The sequence below is a fragment of the Miniopterus schreibersii genome, assembly GCF_964146895.1.
Source record: "Miniopterus schreibersii genome assembly, chromosome: 18".
Taxonomy (NCBI): domain Eukaryota; kingdom Metazoa; phylum Chordata; class Mammalia; order Chiroptera; family Miniopteridae; genus Miniopterus; species Miniopterus schreibersii.
The window spans coordinates 28,399,624-28,422,750 of NC_138121.1; the positions used below are offsets into that span (position 1 = coordinate 28,399,624).

Sequence of the window (23,127 nt, forward strand, 5' to 3'; positions counted from 1 at the left end):
CTGGCAGAAGCCTGACAGCCTGAGCCGCTTTAGGGGACAGTGTGAGTGAGTTCTCCCTGGTTGGTTGGTTGTATTCAGAACAACCAGTTCTAAAATAAATGCGTATTCCTGTTTCATGAGAATAATCATAGGATTGGTCCTGAGAGGGCACCGGGTCATTGGAACAAAGTACAAGGCTGCTGGTTTTGTGAACAACTCAGATAGGCTGGTTGCCTGCATTCTCAAACCTCATAGGCTGTAGGGTTAAATCACTAACTTTACTGCTGAGATCAAGATGAGTGCCATTATGATGCAAGGGGCTTTTACTTTACCATGGTAAGGCAGGGGAAGGCCTTGTGTCTGGGCAGCCCTGGCCTGGGGACAGCCTTGGAGTCCCCTGCCCACAGGACCCTGTCAGTGAACTATTCCAGCCTGCTGGGTACTGGCTCCTTCCCCACCCTCTGCACGTCCTACTGTCCTCCCTGGGTCTGCTCCTCTCCTGTCTTCGGCCCAGTACTGATGAGCCTTGTGTGTCTTGATGCCATCAGCCTTTGACACTTAGAATTAAAGCCCCACATTTCCAGATGGTCCCTCTTCCCTTCCACATTCTACTCTGCACTGTGCTAGGTGCCATGTGCTCTCCATTGCCCTTGGAGAAAAGGAAATTCTCATTTGGCTGGCTTGCAGCCTGGTGAGGAGTGGGGCTCAATGGAGCCAAGTAGGTTGCCCAGGGTGACCCTGGCGACTCAGCAGTCCTGTGAGGACTAAAATTCTTACTCTGTCCTGATTCACAGTGAGGCCCCAACTGGCCCAGAGTCTGGGAAGGTATATCCTGAAAAAGGTGTGTGTGTACCCCCTACCCCTCAAACCCAGACCCCTCCAGCCGCTTCCAAAGCCCAGGCATTTCCCACTCTAGTGGTGTTGGGCTTTCATACAGCAGTGACTACAGGGACCCCCTCCACTGTGAGACCGACCGAGAAGGATGAGTCATGGCCTGGAGCCCAGAGGGGTGCGTGTGGAGGGAAGATGAATTCTCCCCAACCAGCTTTTTATTGTGGTTTAAGAGTGACCCTGTCTGGGAAGAAAGCTCCCATGTGGGCCCACCTTGTCCCACATTAGGCGATGGTACCTGACACGAGGCTATTGTGAAAGGGTCGTGTGTAAAGGCAGTTCAATCCCTGCTGCTGGGCAGTCACAGAAGGGTTGCACTGCATGTGTTCTTCAGGTCTGGGGCCTCTGTGGTGGGTCAGCTTCCTGTAGTATAGGTTTGTGGTCATTCTACAGATTTCAGAATTGACGGAAGCCGTGTCCATTTTAGCCCCTTGCCACCTTGGCTTCCTATCAATGTTCTTGGTCTCAGTTCACATCTGGCAGTTCTCAAGAGCCATTCAATTAGGACAGATAGCAACAGCAGAGAATGAGACACATGCTTACTGCCCCGGCCTGGAGCCTCTCTCTCCCCTCCACCTGAAGCCACCAGCACTGTCCAGTCCACTTTCCCTCATCCAGAAACTTGTGGGGAAGCCCCCACCTTGTCTGTGTCAGTTGATCCCTTTTTTGTTGCTCTTGCCCAGCCACTCATGAGCTCCAATGACAGTGCACGGATTGTCTGTGCTGAGTCCTTCATCTGAAACTGGAAAGCCTCTGCTTTAAGGAAACACTGTTGAATGTCATTTGATGTTTGTATAGTATTTCAAAATTGCAGCCTTGAATTGCAATAGGAGTTGTAGCGCCCAGCCCCCATACCCAGGGACTTCCGCCTTCCCGTCTCTGTGGCTTTCTTTGTTTCTTTCTTTTCAGTCGCCCTGCCAGGCCCCTCCAACTAAATTTCCTGCCAGAAAAGCCAGGAAGGCCACCTCTGAGGGTCTAGTCTTTGTGACATCGCCTTTGATAGACAGCTTAGGGGATCCTAAAAATTCCAAAACCTCCATTTGGGAGCCAGTTCTGTATGGTTGAGATGAATGATTGGTGACTTATTCCAAGATTGTATTTTTCCCTTTAACGTGTCTTAAAACTGTGAATATGCATTTAAAATCTTCTTAATATCTGTAATCATTGTATAGTACTTATGTCTTTATGGAAAGAAAGGTACCTGTCCCTAAAATGCTTTTTTTGAACATTGGAACAGTTTTTATAAGAAAAGGCAAAATGGTAACTGAAATTCTAGGCAAATATATTAGGTTACGGTTACGTTAACCACTCCGAGAGTATCCCCGGTGATAAGCAGGGGGTACGAATAGGAAATCACCGCAGGTTTTAGGGAGCCCTGCAAGCTTGTGTGGGAGGGTCGGTCGGGACCTGGGCTAGCAGGAGGCCCCGCAAGGAGATTCCACAGCCCGGATTCATCAGAGCTGCTGCAAAGCAGCTCAGGTTCTGGGAAAGTCATCGCTCAAAGCAGGGGTGCACTTAGGACCCAGCCCCTTCCAGTTCTGCTGTGTGTGTTTGCTCTGTGCTTGAAAACCAGTGGTATTTTGTGACCAGTGAGTGTCCTGGACTTGAGTTGGTGGGTACTTTTATAGAAAAGCCCTCCTCTCTCCCCTCTTGCAGACAGCCGAGACCCTGCAGCCCACCCTGCAGCCCGAAATGCAGCTTGAGCACGGAGCCATCCAGATCCAGTGATGCAGGACAGGCTGCCCGACCACAACAGGACCCAAGGTGGAGGAGCTGTCGCCGCTCTCAGCGCCGGCTCCAGCCAACCACCCAGTTCTACATGCGCCTGGCCCCATGGCTTCCACAGGGAGGTGATAGCACACATTCTGTTAAAGTGCATCCGGAGCCTCGTCACAGGGAAAGTGTCCCAATAAATAAACAGATGATAACAACAACCGCCGCCCTCACCAGGAGACCCCTTCGTTTGAGTCACACTGTTGATATCTAGAGAAAGAGTGGGGAAGCACAGTGTGGAATGCGTTAAGTACACGCAGAAAATCAAGAACTACAATATTTTTCTCTGTTTAAACAGCTTTTTTTAATTTGCTATGGTGTTTATAACAAAAAAGAAAATTGAAAAAAAAAATGGAGTAGCAGAAGCCTTTTGCTGTGTGCTCTGTTCAGTGAAATGAAAATAGGTATTTGCAAAGACAACTAACAATTTTGATGGACATATTGCTTACCTACTTTTCTAGGGGGAAATGCTCTCCACATTGTAATTAAGCATTTCTAATAAAATAAAATGTATTTATGACCACAGTGGCTTTATGTTATTTCCTTTGAAGAGGTGGTTTACTGAGGCCAGCCTCCCTCCTGGTGGGTGCTCAGGGTTACCCAGTCAGCCCTTTCACCTGTGCAGACAGTACTTGTGGGGTTCTTGCAAAGGAAGGGGTGTGCTGTTTCTGTCAGTCCCCAGTAACAGGCCTGGAGTGTCAGCTCCCCCAGAGGCAGAGCATTGCCTGGTGGAACATCCCTTTTGGACACAGGCCCCTTCGTTTGAGTCACACTGTTGGTATCTAGAGAAAGTGGGAGCCTGTGTCAGTATTGTAGGTGCTCCACCAGTAACCCGTACTGTCGAATGACACAGACCTTAACCAGCTCCAGAAAATTATACCTCCAGGGCTTCTTAGAGGAAGTCGTGGCCAAAGGAGCCTGCCTCATCGTCTAGAGTTAAAAAACAAAGGCAGAGAAAACAATTCCAAACACAAGCACAGAGGTGGTTTGCATTACATGTGACCGGCATGTGGGGCCTGCTTTGTCAAACTGTTTTGGTAGTTACATTAGTGGGGTTTGTGAAATTCACAACAAAATTGTATTCACTGACTTAGACTATGACTGCTCAATGCTTTTTCTAGGAAACATTTAAAGTTGCCATTCCAAACAGTCATACCTCTTCCCCTTCCACCCCATGGGGGTTCCTGGGCTGGGTCATTCCCACCAGGGCATGCTGAGGAGTGAAGGTGGGGGTAGGGAGCAGCTCACTACAGTGGGACAGCATGTCTACGTCCCATGCCTCCATTCATCCTCCAAGGATGCGCATCGTGAAATGAGGCCTCAGGACCTCCCCGGACAGTCACCTGAGAGAGGTTGTTTTCCAGGAGACAGAAGTGGGAAAAACGGCCAGTCATAATGCATTTAACACCTGTCTGGAATCCTGGATGGAGGGAGTGGAGAAAACAGAAGATAACATTTAAAGGATTCAGGAAGCAGAATAGATTCCAAGTAGAAATAAAAACAAATCCATGCCTGGACATACACAGCACATTCAAGACAAAAATAATTCTGAAAGCAGCCAGAGAGAAAGGCCAAACCACCTACAGTGGAATGAAGGAGCCACAGCAGACTTCTCAACAACCACTGGACGCCAGAAGCAGAGGGTAGTATCGATGAGGCATTGAGAGAAAAAAAATTCTCTACACAGGATTGGGTCTGTAGTGAAACTATTGTTCAAGAATGCTGGTGACAATCATTTGACCCAGCAGTTCCACTCCTAGGTGTCCACGCAAGAGAATTGAAACCAATGACCACACGTAAACTTGTACATGAATATTCATAGCAGCACTGTTCACATGGAGAGAACCTGGGGTCCATCAGTGCATGAATGTATGAATGAACGAAACGTGGTCCATCCACACGATGGAATGTTATTCAGCCATAAAAAGACTACAACATGGGTGAACCTTAAAAACACCATTCTGGCCCAGCCGGGCGTGGCTCAGCAGTTTAGTGTCGACCTAGGATCCAGGGGATCGGGGTTCGATTCCTGGTCAGGGCACATGCCCGGGTTGCGGGCTGCAGCCAATCAATGACTCTCATCATTGATGTTTCTATCTCTCTCTTCCTTTCCCTTCCTCTCTCTGAAATCAATGAAGATATATTTTAAAAAACACAACAAAAAAACACACACACAAAACACCATTCTGAGTAAAAGAAGCCAGATATAATAGGCCACATATTATATGAAATGTTCAGAATAGGCAAAGCCATAGAGACAGAAAGCAGATTAGTGGTTGTCAGGGGCTGAGGCGAGGGAGAAATGGGGATATGGGGTTTCTTTTAGAGGTGACGAAAATGTTTTAGAATGAGTGGTTATGTTGACACAACTCTATAAATTCACTAAAAGTCATTCAATTGCACACTTAAAAGGGTGAATTATATATCTCAAAGTTATTAAGAATTGGGTGACATTTATTTATTTTTAAATATATCTTTATTGATTTCAGAGAGAGGACAGGAGAGGGAGAGAGAGAGACAGAAACCTCAATGACGAGAGAGTCATTGATCGAGCCCGCAACCCAGGCATGTGCCCTGACCGGGAATCAAACCCTGATCGCCTGGATCCTAGGTTGACGCTCAACTGCTGAGCCATGCCCGGCTGGGCGAGAATTGGGTGACATTTAAAAACCATTAATAAACAAAAATGCAGGTGTTACCTGCAGATGAATCCTCAAGAAAGGAAGTTGTAAGGAATTTTCTTCAAGAGGAGGCATGTGGATTCCAGGAGGAGGTTCTGAGCAAGAAGGGGTGGTGCACAACCAGAACAGTAAACACAGTTATGTACAAAACTGTCTCACAATGAAGTTGTTAAAAACAATAAAATATTGGCAAACATTATTCTGTAAGCTGGGATAGCCTGGAAAGGAGTAAAGTTGTTTTAAAGCTCCCCTTTGTTGCCCTGGATAAAGGATGAAGATTCTGTACAGCTTTAAGACGTGAAATTCAGTATCTGGTGACAAACGTTTCAGAAACAGTATTATAAGCGGTCAGTAAGCAGCGGAATATTTCCACTATGTGATTAGCAAACTTGACCTAATTGGCGTGTAGAAACTGCGTCCGGCCGTCGTAGAGCACGCATTCTTCCACGTGCTCTTTGGAACTTGATCAAAGTTGGCCACAGGCCAGACCATAAAGAAGGTCAACTGAGAAATCAAAATGGGAAGGGTTTTTTTAAATCACCTGAGCGTCTGTTTATTAATTTTTTTTTTTTTTTTTAAGAGAGGGAAGGAAGAGAAAGAAAGAAACATCGATAGGAGAGAGAAACATTGATCAGTTGCCTCCTTATGCGCCCCAACCGGGGATCAAACCTGTAACAAGTTGGTGGCTGGGATGATGCTCCAACCCACTGAGCCGCTCAGCCAGGGTGGGAAGGTATTTTTAATTGGCAATTAAATATGACAAATTGATGTATCAAAGCTTGTGGAATTCTTCGGTTCTGTTCCCAGAGTGGGACTGCTGGGTCATATGGTAGTTCCATTTTGAATATCCAGGTTATTTTCCATTGTGGCTGGACCAGTTTATAGTCCCACCAACAGTACACAGGTTTCCTTAACTCCACTTCCCCATCTGTACTTACTATCTCTCGTCTTTTTGATAATAGCCATTCTAGCAGATGTAAGGTGATACCTCATTGTGCTTTTGGTGTCTCTGGTGAATAGTGATGTTAAGCATCTTTTCATGTACCTGTTAGACATGTTTGTCTTCTTTGGGAAAATGTTTATTCAGTTTTTCTGCTTGCTTTTTAATTGGAATTTTTTTTTTGTTTGCTATGGAGTTCCTTATTTATTTAAGATATCAACCCATTATCAGATGGCTGGCTTGTAAATATTTTCTCCCATGCTGTAGGTTGTATTTTCACTTTGTTGATTATTTCTTTTGCTTTGCACAATCTTTTTATTTTGATGTAGTCTCACTTGATTGTTTTTGCTTTTGTTGCTTGTGCAGTAGGTGTGTTATCCAAAAAATTGTTGCCAACACCAGGGTCAAAGATCTTTTTCTCTTTGTTTTCTTCTAGGAGTTTTATGTTTCAGGTCTTACCTTTAAGTCTTTAATGCACTTAGGTTAGTTTTTGTGAGTGTGGTTTTTGTTTTTGTTTTTACCTTTACCCTTGTATTTATTTGTTTAAAATGTATTTTTTATTGTTGGCAATATTATAGATGTCTCCCATTTCCTTTCTACCCAGCCCCCACCCCACCCCAGGCCTTCACCACACTATTGTCTGTGTCCAAGGCCTATGCATATAAGTTCTTTGGTTAATCTCTTCCCACCCTCGCAACCTCTTTCCCTCTGAGACCCCTTAGTCTGTTCCATGCATCCATGTTTCTCGAACTATTTTGTTCATCAGTTTATTTTCATTAGATTCCACATATAAGTGAGATCATGTGATATCTGTGTTTCTCTGACTGGCTTGTTTGACTTAGCATATTAATATCCAGGTCCCTCCATGTTGTCTCAAAGGGTAAGAGCTCCTTTTTACAGCTGCATAGTATTCCATTCTGTAAATATACCACAGCTTTCCTATCCACTTCTCTACTGATGGGTACTTGTGCTGTTTCCAGATTTTAGCTGTTGTAAATAACACTGCTATGAACGTAGGGATGAATATATTCTTTCTGATAAGTGTTTCAGAATTCTTAGGATATATTCCCAGAAGTTTCTTGTAGTTCTCACTAAGTTCCTTGAACATCCTTGTAACCATTACTCTGAACTCTTTATTTTATTTTATTTTAATTTTTAAATTTTATTTTTGTTTAAAATATTACAGATGTCCCTTTTTCTCCCCAATGACCCATTCCACCCCGTCCCTTCCCCCTCCCCAGTCTCTCTCCCCACCATTGTCCGTGCCTTGGGTTGTGCATATATGCATATAAATTCTTTGGTTATGCTCTCCCCCGCCACCCACCCACCCTCCTCCATCCCTCTGACATTCATGTCTCATCTATGCTTCCATGTCATTGAATCTATTCTGTTCATCAGTTTATTAAGTTCTTTAGATTCCATGTATAAGCGAGATCATGTGATGTTTATCTTTCTCTGCCTGGCTTATTTTACTTAGCATACCTCCATTTCATTTAGCTCTTTTTCTGAAACTTCCTCCTTTTCTTTCATTTGGGGGTTGTTTCTTTGTCTCTCCATTTTAGTTGTCTCTTTGTGTTTGTTTCTATGTATTAGATAAACTGCTATGACTCCCGGTCTTTCTGGAGTGGCCTTTTGTAGTAAATGTCCTGTGGGACCTGCTGGTGCAGTCTCCTTAAGCTCCTGAGCTGGATGCTCTAGGAGTGTCTCTTTTCTGGGTTATTTGGGCTCTTCTGTTGTAATTGGGTCTTGGTGGTTGTTGTCTTGTTTGTGGGTGGGATCTCCTCGTGGGCTGGCTGGCTGTGAGGCTCACCCCATCCACGTTGTCCAAGCTGTTGTACAGGTGCTTTGGCTGATGCAGATGTGTGTTCGGGATAATTTTGTTCCCGTACTGTGGCTGTGTATCTTTTGTGAATTTTCTGTAGGTTTTTGCTTTCCTGTTACCATGAGGCTTACATAAAACATCTTATAAATATAACAGCCTTTTCAAAGCTGATAACCACTTTGATCTTATACGAAAACCCTACACTTTTACTCCCCAGCCCCCAAATTTGTTTTCATTGTTGTAGTTTATATCATTTTGCATTGTGTATCCATTAACAAATTATTGTAATTGTAGTTATATTTTATAATTTTGTCCTTTAATTTTTATACCAGAGTTAAGTGATTAACACGCCAGTGTATTATAGTATTATAGTATTCTGAATTTGACTATATACTTACCATTACCAGTGTAAATTTTTTATTTTCATCTATTTTTAGGTTACTAATTAGTGTCCTTTCATTTCAGCTTGAACTCCTTTAACATTTCTTGTAAGACAGGTCTAGTGGTGATGAACTCCCTCAGCTTTTATTTGTTTAGGAAAGTCTATCTCTCTTTTATTTCTGAAAGATAGCTTTGCCAGGTATTCTCTTGGCGGCTTTTTTCTTTCAGCACTTTGAATACATCATCCTACCCTCTCCTGGCCTCCATAGTTTCTGCTGAGAAATTTACTTACAGCCTTCTGGAGGTTCCCTTGTATCTAAGATTTTTAACCCTCTTGTTCCTTTTAAAACTCTGTCTTGGATTTTAAACAGTTTTATTATAATATGTCCTGCTGAGAATCACTTTGGGTTGAAATTTGGCAGGGTGGGCAAAATTAGTGAGCTTCATGACTTGGATATCTAAATCTGTCCCCAATTATGAGACATTCTCAGCCATTATTTTTTAAAACAAGCTCCTGCCCTTTTCTCCCTCTCTTCTCCTTCTGGGACTTCAGTAATATGTAGTGGGTTTTTTTTCCTTTTAATGGTATCCCATAATTCATGTAGGCTTTCTCTACTCTTTTTTCTTCTTGCTCCTCTGACTGGATGATTCAAATGGCCTGTTTTCTAGTTCACTAATTCTCCTGCTTGATCTAGTCTGCTATTGAAGCTCTCTGTCGGAGTCTTCATTTCAGACATCGTGTTTTTCGTTTACTTTAAAAAAACCCATGTTTTGCTTCTTTATTGAACTTCTCATTTTGTTCATGCACTGTTTTCCTAATTTTGTTTAGTTAGCTATGCTTTCTTATAGTTCACTGAATTCCTTTAAAGGGATTATTCTGAATTCTTTTCAGACATTTCATAGATCTGCATTTCTTAGAGTCCGTTTTTGGAGTTCATTAGCGTCCTATTTTGGTATCATATTTCCTTGATTATTCATTATCCTTGTGGCCTTCTGTTGGTGTCTGCACATTTGAAGATGTAGGCACTTCCTTTAGTCTTCACAGACTGACTGGCAGGGAAAGTCCTACCCCAGTCAGCCCGTCCAGGAACCTGGGTGGAGTTCTTAGGCAGGCCAGCCTGGTGCCTGGGTCAGCCGGTGAGTAGCCTGGTGCTTGGCTCCAGAGAGTTGGGCCTGAAACCTGGGTTCACGGGGACAAACCTGGCACCTGCGGGTTGGCCCCGGAGTCCATGGCAAAGCTGAGCAACATTCCCCACTCTCCCTCCCCCTTGTGGAGAGTGTCTCTCTCTGTGCTGGGCTGCCTGGGCCTGGGGGAGGGGCTGACAGGGGTAACACGAAACTGTCTTTTTTTACCCTCTTCAGTGTATCTTTTCTTATCTGAGCTTAACCTAGGAGCTGTAATCCCTCACGTGGGATCCTTAGTCCTTCTGAAGTCATGTTCATTGTGGGTAATTGTTCAAATTAATGTTTCTGGGAGGGGACAAGTACCAGAAACTCCTATACTGCCACTTTGCTGATGTCACTCTTCATAGTGCCTATCTTAAAGAAATCTTTATAATTTAAAATCTTGTCACAAGGAAATCTCCAGGTTCAAATGACTTCCCTGTTTCAAATGTTTAAGAAAAACAACAATCTGTTATAAACTCTTTCACAGAACAACAACAAAAAAGGAGGCTCATGTCCTATCTTGTTCTGTGAAGGAGCATAACCTTGACATCAAAACCTGAGAAGGATGTTACAAAGGAAAAAGAGAGAAAGAAAGTTATGGGCCAGTGTTTCTCTTGAAAATCCTAAGCAAAGTATGAGCAAGTGGATCCAGTGACTTTGAGTGATAATATGTCATCCCAAGTTGGGTTGGCTTCAGGAATGCAAGTTTTGTATAATATTCAAAGAAGTAATCCGTGTAGCTCACCACATCAACAAAGAAATAAACCATATGGTCATCTTGATAAGTGCAGAAAAATCATTTGTACAACTCAACACCTATTCATGATTAAGAGAGCCTTTTGCAAACCAGGAATGGAAAGGAACTTCCCTAACCTGATCAAAAAAGAAACCTGTGGCAAACACCCCAAATAACTGTGAAATATCAAAGCTCTGTCCTGAGATGGGACCGAGTCAAGGATGGCTGCCCAGCATCATTTCTGCTTGGCACTGCACTGCAGAACCTGGCCAGAACAGAAGATTTAAAGGTATAAGGTTTGAAAAGCCAGAAACGAAACTCATTTGCAGATGATATGTTTGTATATAAAGAAAAGTCAAAAAAATCCAAAAGCAATGAGTAAATATTGCAAGATTGCTGGACTCATGCTCAACTATGAGAATCAGTTGTATTTCTAAATATCAGAAAAAGACAATAATGATCACTTATAAATGTTATTTATCATAGCCTTTCAGACACTTCCACTACATAGAAATAAGCTAACAAAAGATATCTGAGACAGCTGTAAAATATTGAAGGAAAATGAAGAAAATGTAAGAAATGGAGGTATAGGGCATGTTTGTGGATTGCAAGCCTTAATACTGTAAAAAGGTCAATTCTTCCCTAAACGGTGGATTCAGTGCACTTCCAACTAAAATCCAAGCACAGATTTTTGTGGAAATTGACACACTGATTCTATAATGTATAGCATTTGAAAATGCAAAGGGCCAAGAATAACGAAGGCAGTGCTGAAGACTGAACAACTTTGGAGGGCTAACATGCTCCCAGAAATCAAGGAAGGCAGCGTTGGTGTGAGAATGGACAGAGGGCAATGGGCAGAATGCGGAGCCTGGAAACAGACCCACTCATGCAGCTCTTCTTGATGGGTGGTACTGATGGGTGCAGCTCAGTGAGGAAGGATACTATTGTCAATACATGGTTCTGGGTCAGCTAGATATTTGTGAAGGAAGCAGTTATTAATCCCCATCTCACAACTTATACAGAAATCAGTTAGGGGGCAAAATGTGAGAGGAGCACAATTACTCTTTTAGGAGGTAAATAAGGAGATCTCTTCATGACCTTAGAGTTAGCAAAGTTTTTTTAAACTGAATGCAAAAGTACTGCCTATAAAGGAAAAGACTGATGAATTGCTGTTCATTCCGACTGAGAACTTTGGTTCATCCGAGACAGGATTAAAAGAGGTCAGAAAATCAAGCCACAGAGTGGGGTGGATGTTTGCTATCCTTTTAGCCAGTGAAGGACTAATTTCCACAATATTTCAGGTAATAAGGTTTTTTATTACCTGTAAGGTAATACAGACAAACAACTCCATGTGTAGATGGACCAAGCACAGGGGTGCCGCCTGGAAGCCAGCAGAAGAAGGAATGGAGATGGAGGAGGGGAGGCCATCCTGATCATTTTCAGAAACGAGGGTTATAACTCTCATTCATTCATTACTGCCGAATTAGCTAATGAATAATGAATTTCTGTCTCCCTCCCACTCCCCGCAAAAAAGTGCAAAAGACATGAACACATGAACAGACACGTAACAAGAAAAGATCTCCAACTGGTCAATAAATACCTGAAAAGGCGTTCATCCTCACTGGTCAAGTCAAAACTACCACGAGATGCTTCCAGAATCGCTAAGATTTAAAAGACTAATGATACTGAGGGAGGTGGCAGGGTGGGAACTGACGAAACCACTGTGGTAAACGGTGAGGCGCCTGCTACTGAACTGAGCACACACCCCGATCGCCCAGCAGCCCCTGCGGGCTCTGTCCAACGCATGCTCTGCGGGCGTGTGTGCCTCAGAAGACGTGCCAGGTCGGGCTCAGCCGCCCGTTGGTGAGCCCAAAGGGAAACCCTCAGGTGCCCGTCACCAGCAGAATGAGCAACGCTTCGTGGCCAACTCATTCCATTGGATACGAAACAGCCATGGAAATGAACGGGTTGCCACTCCTGCGGTGACAACGATGAGTTGCACACACAGAGTGTGGACAGAAAGAGGCCCCTGTTACAACCGTCTAGGGAGGAAGAGACTGTAGTGATGGGGGGGGCCTGCGTCCTTGTGGTGCTTGAGTGCACTCACTCCATGAGGAGTGCTATGGCTCCACACTTATCTCTGTTATTTCTCAATTTAAACTGTGTAAAATTTTTAAATAAAACACACAAAGGGCAAAAGTTTGCCACCAGCAGACAAGCACTAACAGAAATTTTAAAGGCTGTGCTTTTGTCAGAGGGAAAGTGATCACAGATGGAAGATGTGAGATGCAGGAAGGAGAGCAGAGAAAGTGGTAGGCGTGTGAGTAGTCTAAAAAGCTGACAGTGTAAAGAAAATAATGTCTTACGGGGCTTAAAAAACAGGGTTAGCACATGATGAAGGGAGTGATAGCATAAATCTCAATTTGTAAAGGTAAAATATTGCTGATTTGGCCCAAGACATTGGGACGTGTCTGTGGCTGGTGTCGCAGCCTCCTCTGGGCAGAATAATGCCAGTTTCCTAAGTCAGTCATCACAGGACTGGTTATCTGACATCAAGTCATCCCCAGGGCACCCAGCAGACCAGGAGCTAAGCATTCACGGTTGTGCCAAGTCTGGTATCTGTGATTTTGTATTGCTTTTCTTGAAGAGGTCCCCTCAAATTACATAAGCCAGAGGCCCCACAAACCCTGAATTTGTCCTCTATGTAGTCACCGACTCCTTGGTTTCTCAGAAAGATCACGGGAGCTGGATGTCGGAAGGACCCAAAGAGAAGGACCACCGAAGTGAACTGGAATGTGGGCAGAGGTCTTATTTTCAGCTCGGATCCTGTGTGCCATCCCTCTGACCCTTCTGGTCACAAGCCATTTCTCACCACTGCCTGAACCCCGGAGCTGGGCCCCTTCTGTGGGGGAAAAGCAGCAGCCTCTCTCCTGGGCAGGCCCCTGCTTCCCTCTTGGCCCTGCCTGTCATGGGAAATGACCCAGAAGGCCTCCGGGAGACCCTTGCCCAGCACTCGCTTGCCCATGGGGCTGGGCTGGCTTAAACATCACCTCAGATACCTCTGACCGTGCCCTTCCCAGCCCTGCTCAGGCCACCAGGTTGTCAGGAGGAGGTGAGCCACGAAGCCTTGCTGCCTCGCTGCCTCTGCTGCTGACCTGCTCCCTGTGAGGACCTCCGAGTGTGACCACACAGGGGCCCCCGGCCCCCAGCCAGTTTGAGTGGGTGTGGGTCAAGGCCTCTCTGTGGACTCTCAGGCTCTCTTTGCTGCCCCCTGGGGGCAGCATACCTAAGTGAGGACCTCATGCTGGCCACGGGCCTGGGGCAGCCCCAGGAACCCCCTGAGCCCCAGACCTGGCTTATCACAGCCAAGCAGCTCCCTCTTACTCGCTCCTTCCAGCCTTCGCTGTGTCTGTGATTGGGGGGTTTTCAGCAATGATCTCAGTGCAGTGGGCGTAGCTGACTCAGGCCGAGGGCTCCTGATGACAAGGAAAGCCTGTGTTTGGGCTCTGTTGGAGTTTATCACAAACCCTGCAGATAGACCTCTTGCTTTCTTCTCATGCTTTCCTCGCCAGCCGGGACCAGGCCCCCAGAGGCCCAGGGGACTTGCCTGAATGCCTGGAGCTTCCAGGCCCCCCCCGCTCAGCTAGTGGAGTCATTTTGCCAATAAGCCGTGGAGCTGGAGCTCTGTGGGCTAACCATGGACAAGGGTGGGCTCTCAACCAGGGGCAAGTCTTACTCCCATAGGACATTGATCAGAGTCTGAGGACATTTTTGTTTGTCACACTTGGGGGTGGGTGCTACTGGCATCTAATGGGTGGAAGCAGGACCTGCTGATGCAGGAGTTGGTGTGAGGAAAAGGAAGGGAGGAAGGAAGGAAAGCACTAAAGGCCCCCATTTCCCCAGCGAGGCCAGGTGCCCTCGGACCCAGCTGGCTTCCCATCCACAGGGCACTGTTCTTTCCTTGGCTTGGATGTGGGGGTGACAGTGGAGTGCCATAAAAGGGCAGAGGGGAGAAGTGTATAGAGGGACGCCCTGGCCCAAGGGGTGTTCTCACCCTGATATCTGTATTCGGCATTTACTGGAGGAGTGGGCAGCGGATGGACCAGGTCAGGGGCCTCCTGTGGATGCTCAGGGTGCAAGGGACATGCCTGTCCCTTGGGGCCTTGCTCAGACCCATGGCCCGGGGGGACCCTCCTCGGTGACCCTCTCCCTTGGATGCACTTACAGTCCCTCCAGCCCTGGGCCCTTCTCTGGGGTGAAGCCTCAGGCAGCAGAATGTGCCAAGTATGGTGGTGGTGGGAGGGGGGTTTGCTCAGATCAGGAGAGGCAGCAGAGAAATGGGCAGAAGTGAGGATGTGGAAGGACCAGACTTCACACCCAGGGACATGTGGATGAGACAGCAGCTCCATGAAAAGGCAAGGGAGTGCCCTGCAGAGAGCGCTGCCAGCGTGCAGGAAGTACAGTGCAGGGTGAGGGCCAGCCATGATCTCCACAGCCCAGCCTTTTGGCATGTGTCCCCTACAAACACAGGCCTTCCATGAGCCTCAGTGTGCTGTCAGAATCCGAAAGCAGCATGGTCCATCTGAGCCCCGTCCAGCCTGGCTGGAGAGCACAGGGTCCATCTGTGCTCAGCACAGGGTTGTCACAGACACACTCCCTCCCCCATCTCCTTTAGTCTGTGCAAGTTTCTCATCTGTCCCCATGTTCTCAGCCTTGGCATTTGGCTGGTTTCATAGGATGTCTGGTATCTCCCGGAGATGGGATTCTAGTTGAGCAGGAACAGCAGGAAGTATGGCTGTACCTCTGTGTGTCCAGGGAGCAGGGGGTAAATTTTTATTTGTCCCATTACTGGCCATGTAAACATTGGTTAATTAATATGGTGTCTGTCACGCCACTCCCCTGCAAAGTTACTTCCCCTCTTTATTATAAATAAGTATTTTGTAGGAAAGTACTTGAAAACTATGTAAACATCTCATGCCTCCTCAAACTTTCACTTGTTCGTCTATTTGTCTGAGTATGAACTCATGAATTACAATTTTTTTCAACAGGGTGTAATCTGTTGCTCTCAGTACTCCCCATCAAGCTGGCTCCCAGGGCATTGACGGCACCCAGGCTCCTCCTGAATGGCTTCCCGGCCATCTGATGTGTCAAGACGTTCCAGAAGCATCTGGTGTTTTTCCTGCTCAGACTGGAATCAGCTGTCTCTCCAAGGAGTGCTGGTCACTTTTAGAGGAAGATGGTATTTAGAAACCAAGATCTGGGTGCTGGGGGTGCTCCTGCTCCCAGGGTGTCCCAGATCCAGCCCTCCCAGTGAACAGAACTGGGCAGTGTGAGTGTGTGCACACATACATGCACATGTGTGTACAGATATTTTTGTGTATGAGTCCACACTCACAAATTTATATCTGCACAAATGCACTCACTTGCTCACACACTTCATCCATCTTTATCTGCCAGTGAGTTTCCCCAGTCAGCCAATGGCGGCTTCCTTCCCTTGTCAAGCGGTCTGTGTTTTCACTTCATTGATGTACAGTATTCTGCACTCAGTCTAGACCAGGGTTCTGTGGCCTGGAAGAAGCATATCCCTCAAGCCTATACTTTGACGGAGGGAGCACTGGGGCTTACAGGGAAACCTGGACAAGTGGCAGAAGTCAGTTTTCCATTGAGGTTCTCTGAACAGATTTCTGACCTTAGCTGTGTTCTTTATAAGAGCAAAAAGTTGAAAACCCTTCCAGTTCATCGATGAGAGAATGGCTCCCTGAACTGTGGCTTGGGTGACTGCCACAGAATTCTTTTTTTTTTTAATGCTCACCTGAGGTTATTTTTTCTGTTGCTCTTCAGAGAGAGTGGAAGGGAGAGAGAGAGACATTGATGTGAGAGACACATTGATTGGTTGCCTCCCACACGCGCCCCGACCAGGGCCGGGGATCGAGCCTGCAACCGAATCATGTGCCCTTGGCCGGAATCAAACTTGGGACCCTTCAGTCCTCAGGCTGATGCTCCAACCACTGAGCCAGACCGGCCAGGGCATGCCACAGAATTCTTGACTCCTGACTGAGGGTCGGGGTCAGAGGGCAGCGGTGGTGGTTCTCCAGCTGAAGCCTGCGGAGGTGAGAGGAGACAATGTTTTGGCAAAACAGCTTGGACTTGGCCCCAGGGTAGCACAGTGGGAGAGAGAGCACTCCAACCTGTTTGCTGGGGTCAGGAGGGAGCCCCCCAGCTTCACTCCAGGAGACACCCCCATACCCTCGCTGTGGGCCGGCAGTGCCTTCTGCTCACTGGACTTGCCGTGGAGCCAGGGAGGGGCAGAGGTGCAAGTCCCCATCGGCGTGCCCAGCAAGTCCGTGTTCGCTGCCCTGCCTTCCCTCTGCCGCCGCAGGTGTTCCTGTCCCCTCCACCTGGATGTGGTCAGCCTGAAGGAAAGCACGCCTGACAGTGGCCCTTATCCTTTGTGGAGGTGCTTAGGTGGGGCCGAGCCTGTCTCCTGCCCTGAGGAGCCTCTGCCACCATTTGCTCAACCTGCTACTGGTGCTCTGGCCCGCAGATCCACCCTCTCCCTGGTTGGGCTGCGGAATGGCCTGGCCAGAAAGGCTTTCACGAGGGTCACATGGAGGGGCGGTATTAAACCCCCAAACTCATGACCCTTCTCCCCATCCCACAGGGCTGGGCGGGTCCCACAGGCCCCAGGGCCCCTTACTCCCAAACGACTTGCCTTGGAAGGGAAGGGCCCCCCCGCCATTGGAGTAAGAGAACAAGGGAAGGAACATCGGCCAGTGAAACGGGTGCTCAGGATTCAGGAAGCGGGTTCGGACTGTGGTCCCGAGGCCCCCAGGACAGGCTGTCAGCTTTACTCCAGCCCCAAGGGAGTGAAACGGATTGTCCCGAAACCCCTGCACAGGCGGCCCACCCCCAGCGTGTCCAGACCTCTCTGCCCACCGAAGCCCCTTTTCAGCCGAACATCATGGTGCTAGTCCCTCCGGGGGGGTTCCCTGGCTCACTTCTGCCATGTCGCTGGTGCTTCTCTTCGTGGCCTGACAGTACCCCCTCGAGTGTCAAAGGGACTTTATTATTCGGTAGCAGTGGTAGACTAAGAACCAGTGAGTTACACACTTCATATCCGTGAAATGTATGTATGGTATGTGAATTATATCACAATAAAGCGTAATTTTAAAAGGCCTTATGCTAATTATAATAAATAAATCAATGAAAACAGCATAACTCTTGGTACCTGACTATGCTTTCTGTCGCCCCTTTGCTCTTCCAACAAATGGATGTAGAAGGGCACCAGCTTCATCTCCAACTTTCTGGTGAGGAAGTCAGGTGACGTCACAGGCGGGGCAGGAGGTGGTAGGGCTAAGGCTTCGGTCCATAGATTCCGACTTTGGCTCTTTCTGCAGGCGCACCCTAGCTGACCCTTCATGATTTAGCCCTGATCCCCACCCCTGGCTAATTTGGCCATTTCCAGATGGAATGGGTTAATCTGATTCCTTGACCTCTTATTGCCTTTCTCTGAGCCTCTCCATGTCTCCCTCTCTCTAGGGCAGCACTGTGGTGGTCAGCGGAGAGTGTGAGAGAAGTGATTTTGCTGTATCGAGGCACCAGGTTTTGGGGGTTTGTAACACAGCAAGATACTCAAACAAGCACCCAGACCTGCACATAATAGAAAAGAGGGCATGCACCATGTCTTTGGGCCAGAAACAGACAACACCATCTACCCCCCCCCCCCGAAAAAAAATAATCCTGGGGTAATTGCACTCCAATCAGCATCAATCACTTGCTTTGAGATTTCAACTTCCACTAGGTGCAGGGACACGAACGAGGCTTTCTCATAGCTTTCGTCATTTAAATAGGCCAGCCACCAGTCACCCTCACTTGATGACTATCAGCCTAGCAAGTTCACCTCGTGGGAGGCCAGTGTTTGGTCCTTGGCTCCTCTCAAAAGTTGGGCATGCTGTTGGCAGAGGGCACGCTCCTGCCTGCCTCACGAAGGAGAATGCCCATCTGGAGTCAGAGAATGCCTCAGCGGAGTGCTGTGGGTAAACCAGAGGTGCTCAACCTTGCTGATGCTTTGGAAACAGCTGGGGGAACTTGAAGCACTGGTGCCCTCCCCAACCCCGAGACTGGCTCAGTTGTCGGGAGTTGAAGTGGGCACTCTCAGAACAAACCCACCCGGGCAAATATGCCGCCACGGCTGAAACCACTGGTTTAAATCGACCAGATTCCTGCTTATAAAGTTTTTTTCAGGCCTTGTGTACAAAATAGAGCACTTGGTTAAAAAGTAGGATCCAACAAATACTGGCAGTCCACAACTGAGGAAATTGTGTTTCTGGAAATGGTGGTCTAACCTGAAATGGTTTATGTTTAATCGCATTTTGCCACAGGAAACAGTGCCATGGTGCTGTGAAGGGCAGGATGCCCGGCCTGGCTTTTTAAATGGAAATGGCCACAAGCACCATGGTTAACCGATTGTGTACCTGCCTTGCACGCAGTTTCCCAACTATAAAATCTCATTACAAAAGGAAGCATAGTAGAGAAAGCCATGTTTTATTAACTCTTGAGGCTCCTTCAGACAATAGAGTCTCAGGACTCAGACAAAGTTTCCATCTTGTATTGAGAGACAGAGCCAGTAGGAGATTTAAATATATAAGGAAATTTATTTTAGAGAATTGGCTCTCAGGACTGTGGGCCTGGCAAGTCTGATGTTCTTGGGGCAGGGCTGGAGACAGCCAGGAGCCTACGCTGCTGTCCAGAGGCAGACTCTCCTCCCTCATGGAAACCTCGGTTTTTCTCCAAAGTCTTTCAGCTGAGTGGGGGTGGCCCACCCATTGGGTGATGAGCTTTACCTGAAGCCTGGCTGCAGGGGTTAATTAACCATGTCTACAAAAACCTTCACAGCAACACCCAGATGAGCTGATTGAATCACCAAGACGTCAGCCTGGCTGAGCCAACACGGAAACCTGACCATCTCAGGCTCCAGACTCGGCCTGGGATCCTCCTGCCCCTTCCTCAGAGGGGCCTCTCTTGGTCACCCCCTAAAATAAAGACCCTGTTGGAATTCTCTGCCTAAACACACCGCACTCAGGCATTTCCTACGTTTTCTTGCTCATCTGGGTGCCTTTTGAGTCATCCCCTCGATATAGTGTGAGCTCCCGAGAGTAGGGAACTTGTCCCCGTGGCTCAGGCGGAGGCATTCAGAAGTGTCCCTTGAGTAAGTGGATTAAGCATTCATCCCCTCATGGTACTTTGTACACCATCCTTGCCCACCAGATGCTAACTCTGATGGTGACCTCGGGACGACTGGGATGCGAATCATGAGGCCACTACACTGAAAGGCAGCACCCAGACAAGCACCCAGGGAAGCAGCAGGTCAAATTCGGCATCTTCCCAACTAGGCTTCATGGGGTGGAATTTCTCACCTCCCAGGATGGCTAAGGGCTTTGGTGTAAATGGTTCAAGTCCCAGCCCTGCCACCTGTTAGCTGGGTGACTTGGACAAGTCACAGTCTTTGAGCCTCAGTGTTCACATCTGTGATCTGGGCACAGTAATACTGGCACCCCCCAGGTTGTTAGGAGGGAGAGTGTGATAGTGGACTGGACCGCTGCAGGCAGGTGGCCCCAAGCAGAGGGCAAGGGGGCCTCTTTGGGAAGCTGGAGGTGGGTGGTGGGATATTTGCTGACTGGCAGAAAAGAGCTGAGACAGAAAATTGGAAACAATGAGAGAGACATTGCAGCGAAGAAGCAGAACCGATGAAAAGGAGGGAAGGAAAAGTCAGGATGGGCTTTTTTATTTTATAAATGTCTGGGTCTTGGTACTAAGAGAAATGCATGCTCATTGTGGGAAACTGCAAAAATACAGAAAAGTGGAAAAGCAAGGTAGAGACCACCCCTAATCCTACCATCTAGGCGTCCCCAAGATGAACATGTGGGGTGGCGTGGCCCGCTCAATCTTTACTCCCACACTCCCACCCAGCTGCAAGATTTTGTGTCTCAGATATCAATTAAGATGATTTAAAACTTCTAATGATTGTATTTTAATGAACTGGTCCTCCATTTTGAAGATTTTATTTTGTCATTTTTAGGGAAAGTGCTCGTATCTAAATCTACGTTTATATATAAACCCCGTGGAAGTAGGAGCTCTTTATGCATCACCCATGGGCTGCTGCTGACCCATTTCACAATGTTTCCAAATTTGCCATCCCCTATTTTGGAGCATTTAGTTTCTGGTTAATTAGTACTTTGTACTCTGTTTCCTGGATCTTGGATTTATTCTGTAGAGGAGATTCCAGGGAACGACTGTGGCAAAGGTTAACAGCGGTTTCAAGGCTGCAGATACACATCAAATTGGCTGCAGTCACAGCATGAGTGCCGGAGCCTGGCTCTCACATGCTCCAGCCCCCAGGGCTTCCCAGGGAGCCCTGTGAGGGGACCAGGGAACGATGGCATCTCTCTTTTGAGTTTCAGTAATATCACTTCCAAGAGCTCTACATGTTTTAAAGTATTTAATCCTGAACATCACCCCCATGAGAGGGGTACTATTATCCAAATTTTAGCAATACATATACTGAAACTCAGAGAGGTTAAGCAACTTGCTTTAAGTGGCACAGCCAGTAAGTGGTGAAGTCCCATTTGAATCCAGGCAGCTGGCTGCAGAGTCAGTCTGACCCCTACGTGCTGCTGCCTCTCTGGGCCACGTGGGTCTCTCTTTTCCTCCATATGGGGGCTGATGGAGGCCCACTGAACAAGGCCCCAGAGACGTGCTTCCAAGTGCTGGAACTTTGGGGTGTCAGTTCTGGAATCAGGAATCAGAACCGAGATTGGGGTTGTGTCTTTTCAGTTAATGGCTCCCGACACCTATTTCTTGAAGGTGTCTTAGTCAGCAAGAGAGAATACCTGAGACCCCAGGGCCCTTTTGGGAAGGTTTTGTGACTCTCATGTGACCGGGAAACATACTAACGATGGCCTCATGTGGTCGCCGTGGTTGGATGGGAGCAAGAACGTGAGCGTGTGTGAGTGAGCACGTGTGTGTGTCATTGCCTACATCCACCATGGAACCCCCATCTGGTGCATGGTAGGAGCTCAGTGCCTACTTATGGGGTGAAATACAGCATGTCAAGCTCTCATGACTCAGTTTCCCTGTAGTTCATGAGAGCTGAGGATGCCTTGGTAATTGGACAGAATGGGCAACTCAGGGGCCAGGGGTTGTGTGAGGGCTCAGAGAAGAGGTGGGCTCAGAATCTGGCAGCCGCTGCCTCCACTGGGCAGTAAATTGCTTCCCAGTTTATTGGTCAGTGGGCGCTATTTACTTGCTACAGGCGCAGAAGGAAGGAAGGAGCTGGCTGAGCATCCGCAGACAATTGGGAGTGGGCTGGAATTTACCAGCCCTGCTTCTCCCCAGCGCCTCCATCCTTCCTGAGCCTGGGGGTGGGGTCTAAGCCTTCAACTCTCCAAAGGCAGCCCTGAAAAGGAGTGCGGCCAAGGGGACTCCCCATCATGAGACCTGCAGGCCGGTAACCCCCAGGGAGGACTCCCGAATTCCTTCCAGCAGGTGCACCCTCTGCTGCCTGGGGAAAAAGAGCCCAGCGGGTTAAGAAAACCAACAAACCTTGCAAAGAAGCATCTTCTAGCATGTTCCCCACATGCTCCAGTTTATTAGGGAGAAAGCAGGAGGGAAGCCAGATGGAGACCAAGAGCAGGTCCTTCCTCCACCGAGCACAGGCAGTCTGTGTCCCCAAGCGTGCAAGACTGATTTCACTCAGATCCCTCTTAACCAGGCAAAAGCAGGGTTAAGTGTGTGCGAGGGGAGAGGGAATCCCAGACTGCCTGGAACTTGAAACTTCCCAGCTGAGCACAAGCCAGTCCAGGAGAGCAGAGTCAGCGCCCTGCGACTACCGCGGGCACCTGGGCCAGTGCCGTCAGGGGGGACACGTAAATAGCCGACCCACCACACGCCCCACAGCAGGACACGCAGAGACACCCACCGCTGCCTCCAGGGTAAGTGCGGGCTCCCTGGCTCTAGCCCGGACGTCGGAAATTAAGTGCTTTCTTTAGGAGTTTTTGGATGTGATGCTATTAGGAAATCTGTATTTTTAAATTATTATTAATGCATTCAGACTGGCAATGAAATTATGTGACAAATGCAGTCTGGGAATATCTTTAAGCAAAACAAAGCATTCTGTTTTCTCAGCGAAAATCCCGAGTGCTAGACCAAAGGCAGAAGCTCAAAAGCAGATTCATTTGGTAGGAACAGCGATCTGTCTGCAGCCTTTGATCTGACGCAATCAGGGGCTTCCTCCTTCATCAAGGTTTTCTATCAATTACTGCATTATTTTGTGACGTGTCCCTGGTGACAAGCTTGTCTCTCAGCACCCGGTTCGGATATGCCACAAACAAACCCAATTAGCTATACTCTGTGCTAAATGTGCAACTCATTACGGTTTTTCCGACCAAGCATGGAGGCAGGGCTGGGTCCCCTCTTACCAACCAGGGGCAGAATTGGGGATCAACAGCTTGCAATTGTGCACAAGCCACCTTAAGCATGCCCTACCGATAATAAGCCGCTTTTACAGCATGTGTGAGCCTAACAGTTTCATCCGAGCGAGTTTTAAAGCTGGTCTCTTCCTGGTGCTTATTGACGTGTCTGTTTCCCATTAGAAAGTCGGGCGATGAACGAAAGTGACAATCTGGGTTTCCGCACATAAACTTCCTGAAACTCCCTGGGAAGGCTCTTCCATAACATGCAAACGCACCCCAAAACTCTC

At 47.6% G+C, this 23,127-nt stretch overlaps 1 protein-coding gene across 28 annotated transcripts in view; it reads left to right on the forward strand.

Annotated features, from left to right (window-relative positions):
* The window catches only part of BANP (BTG3 associated nuclear protein), a 118,083-nt gene extending 100,505 nt beyond the window's left edge, over positions 1-17,578 (forward strand). For 27 of the 28 annotated variants that reach the window (XM_081117638.1, XM_081117640.1, XM_081117633.1 and 24 more), the window contains one exon: positions 2,527-3,166. In XM_081117638.1, the coding sequence (XP_080973764.1) occupies positions 2,527-2,598 (72 nt within the window). In that variant the 3' untranslated portion in view covers positions 2,599-3,166. Of the gene's footprint in view, positions 1-2,526; positions 3,167-15,418 lie in introns of those variants that run through there. The other variant, XM_081117628.1, reaches the window with a different exon arrangement.
* The last annotated feature ends 5,549 nt before the right edge of the window (positions 17,579-23,127 follow it).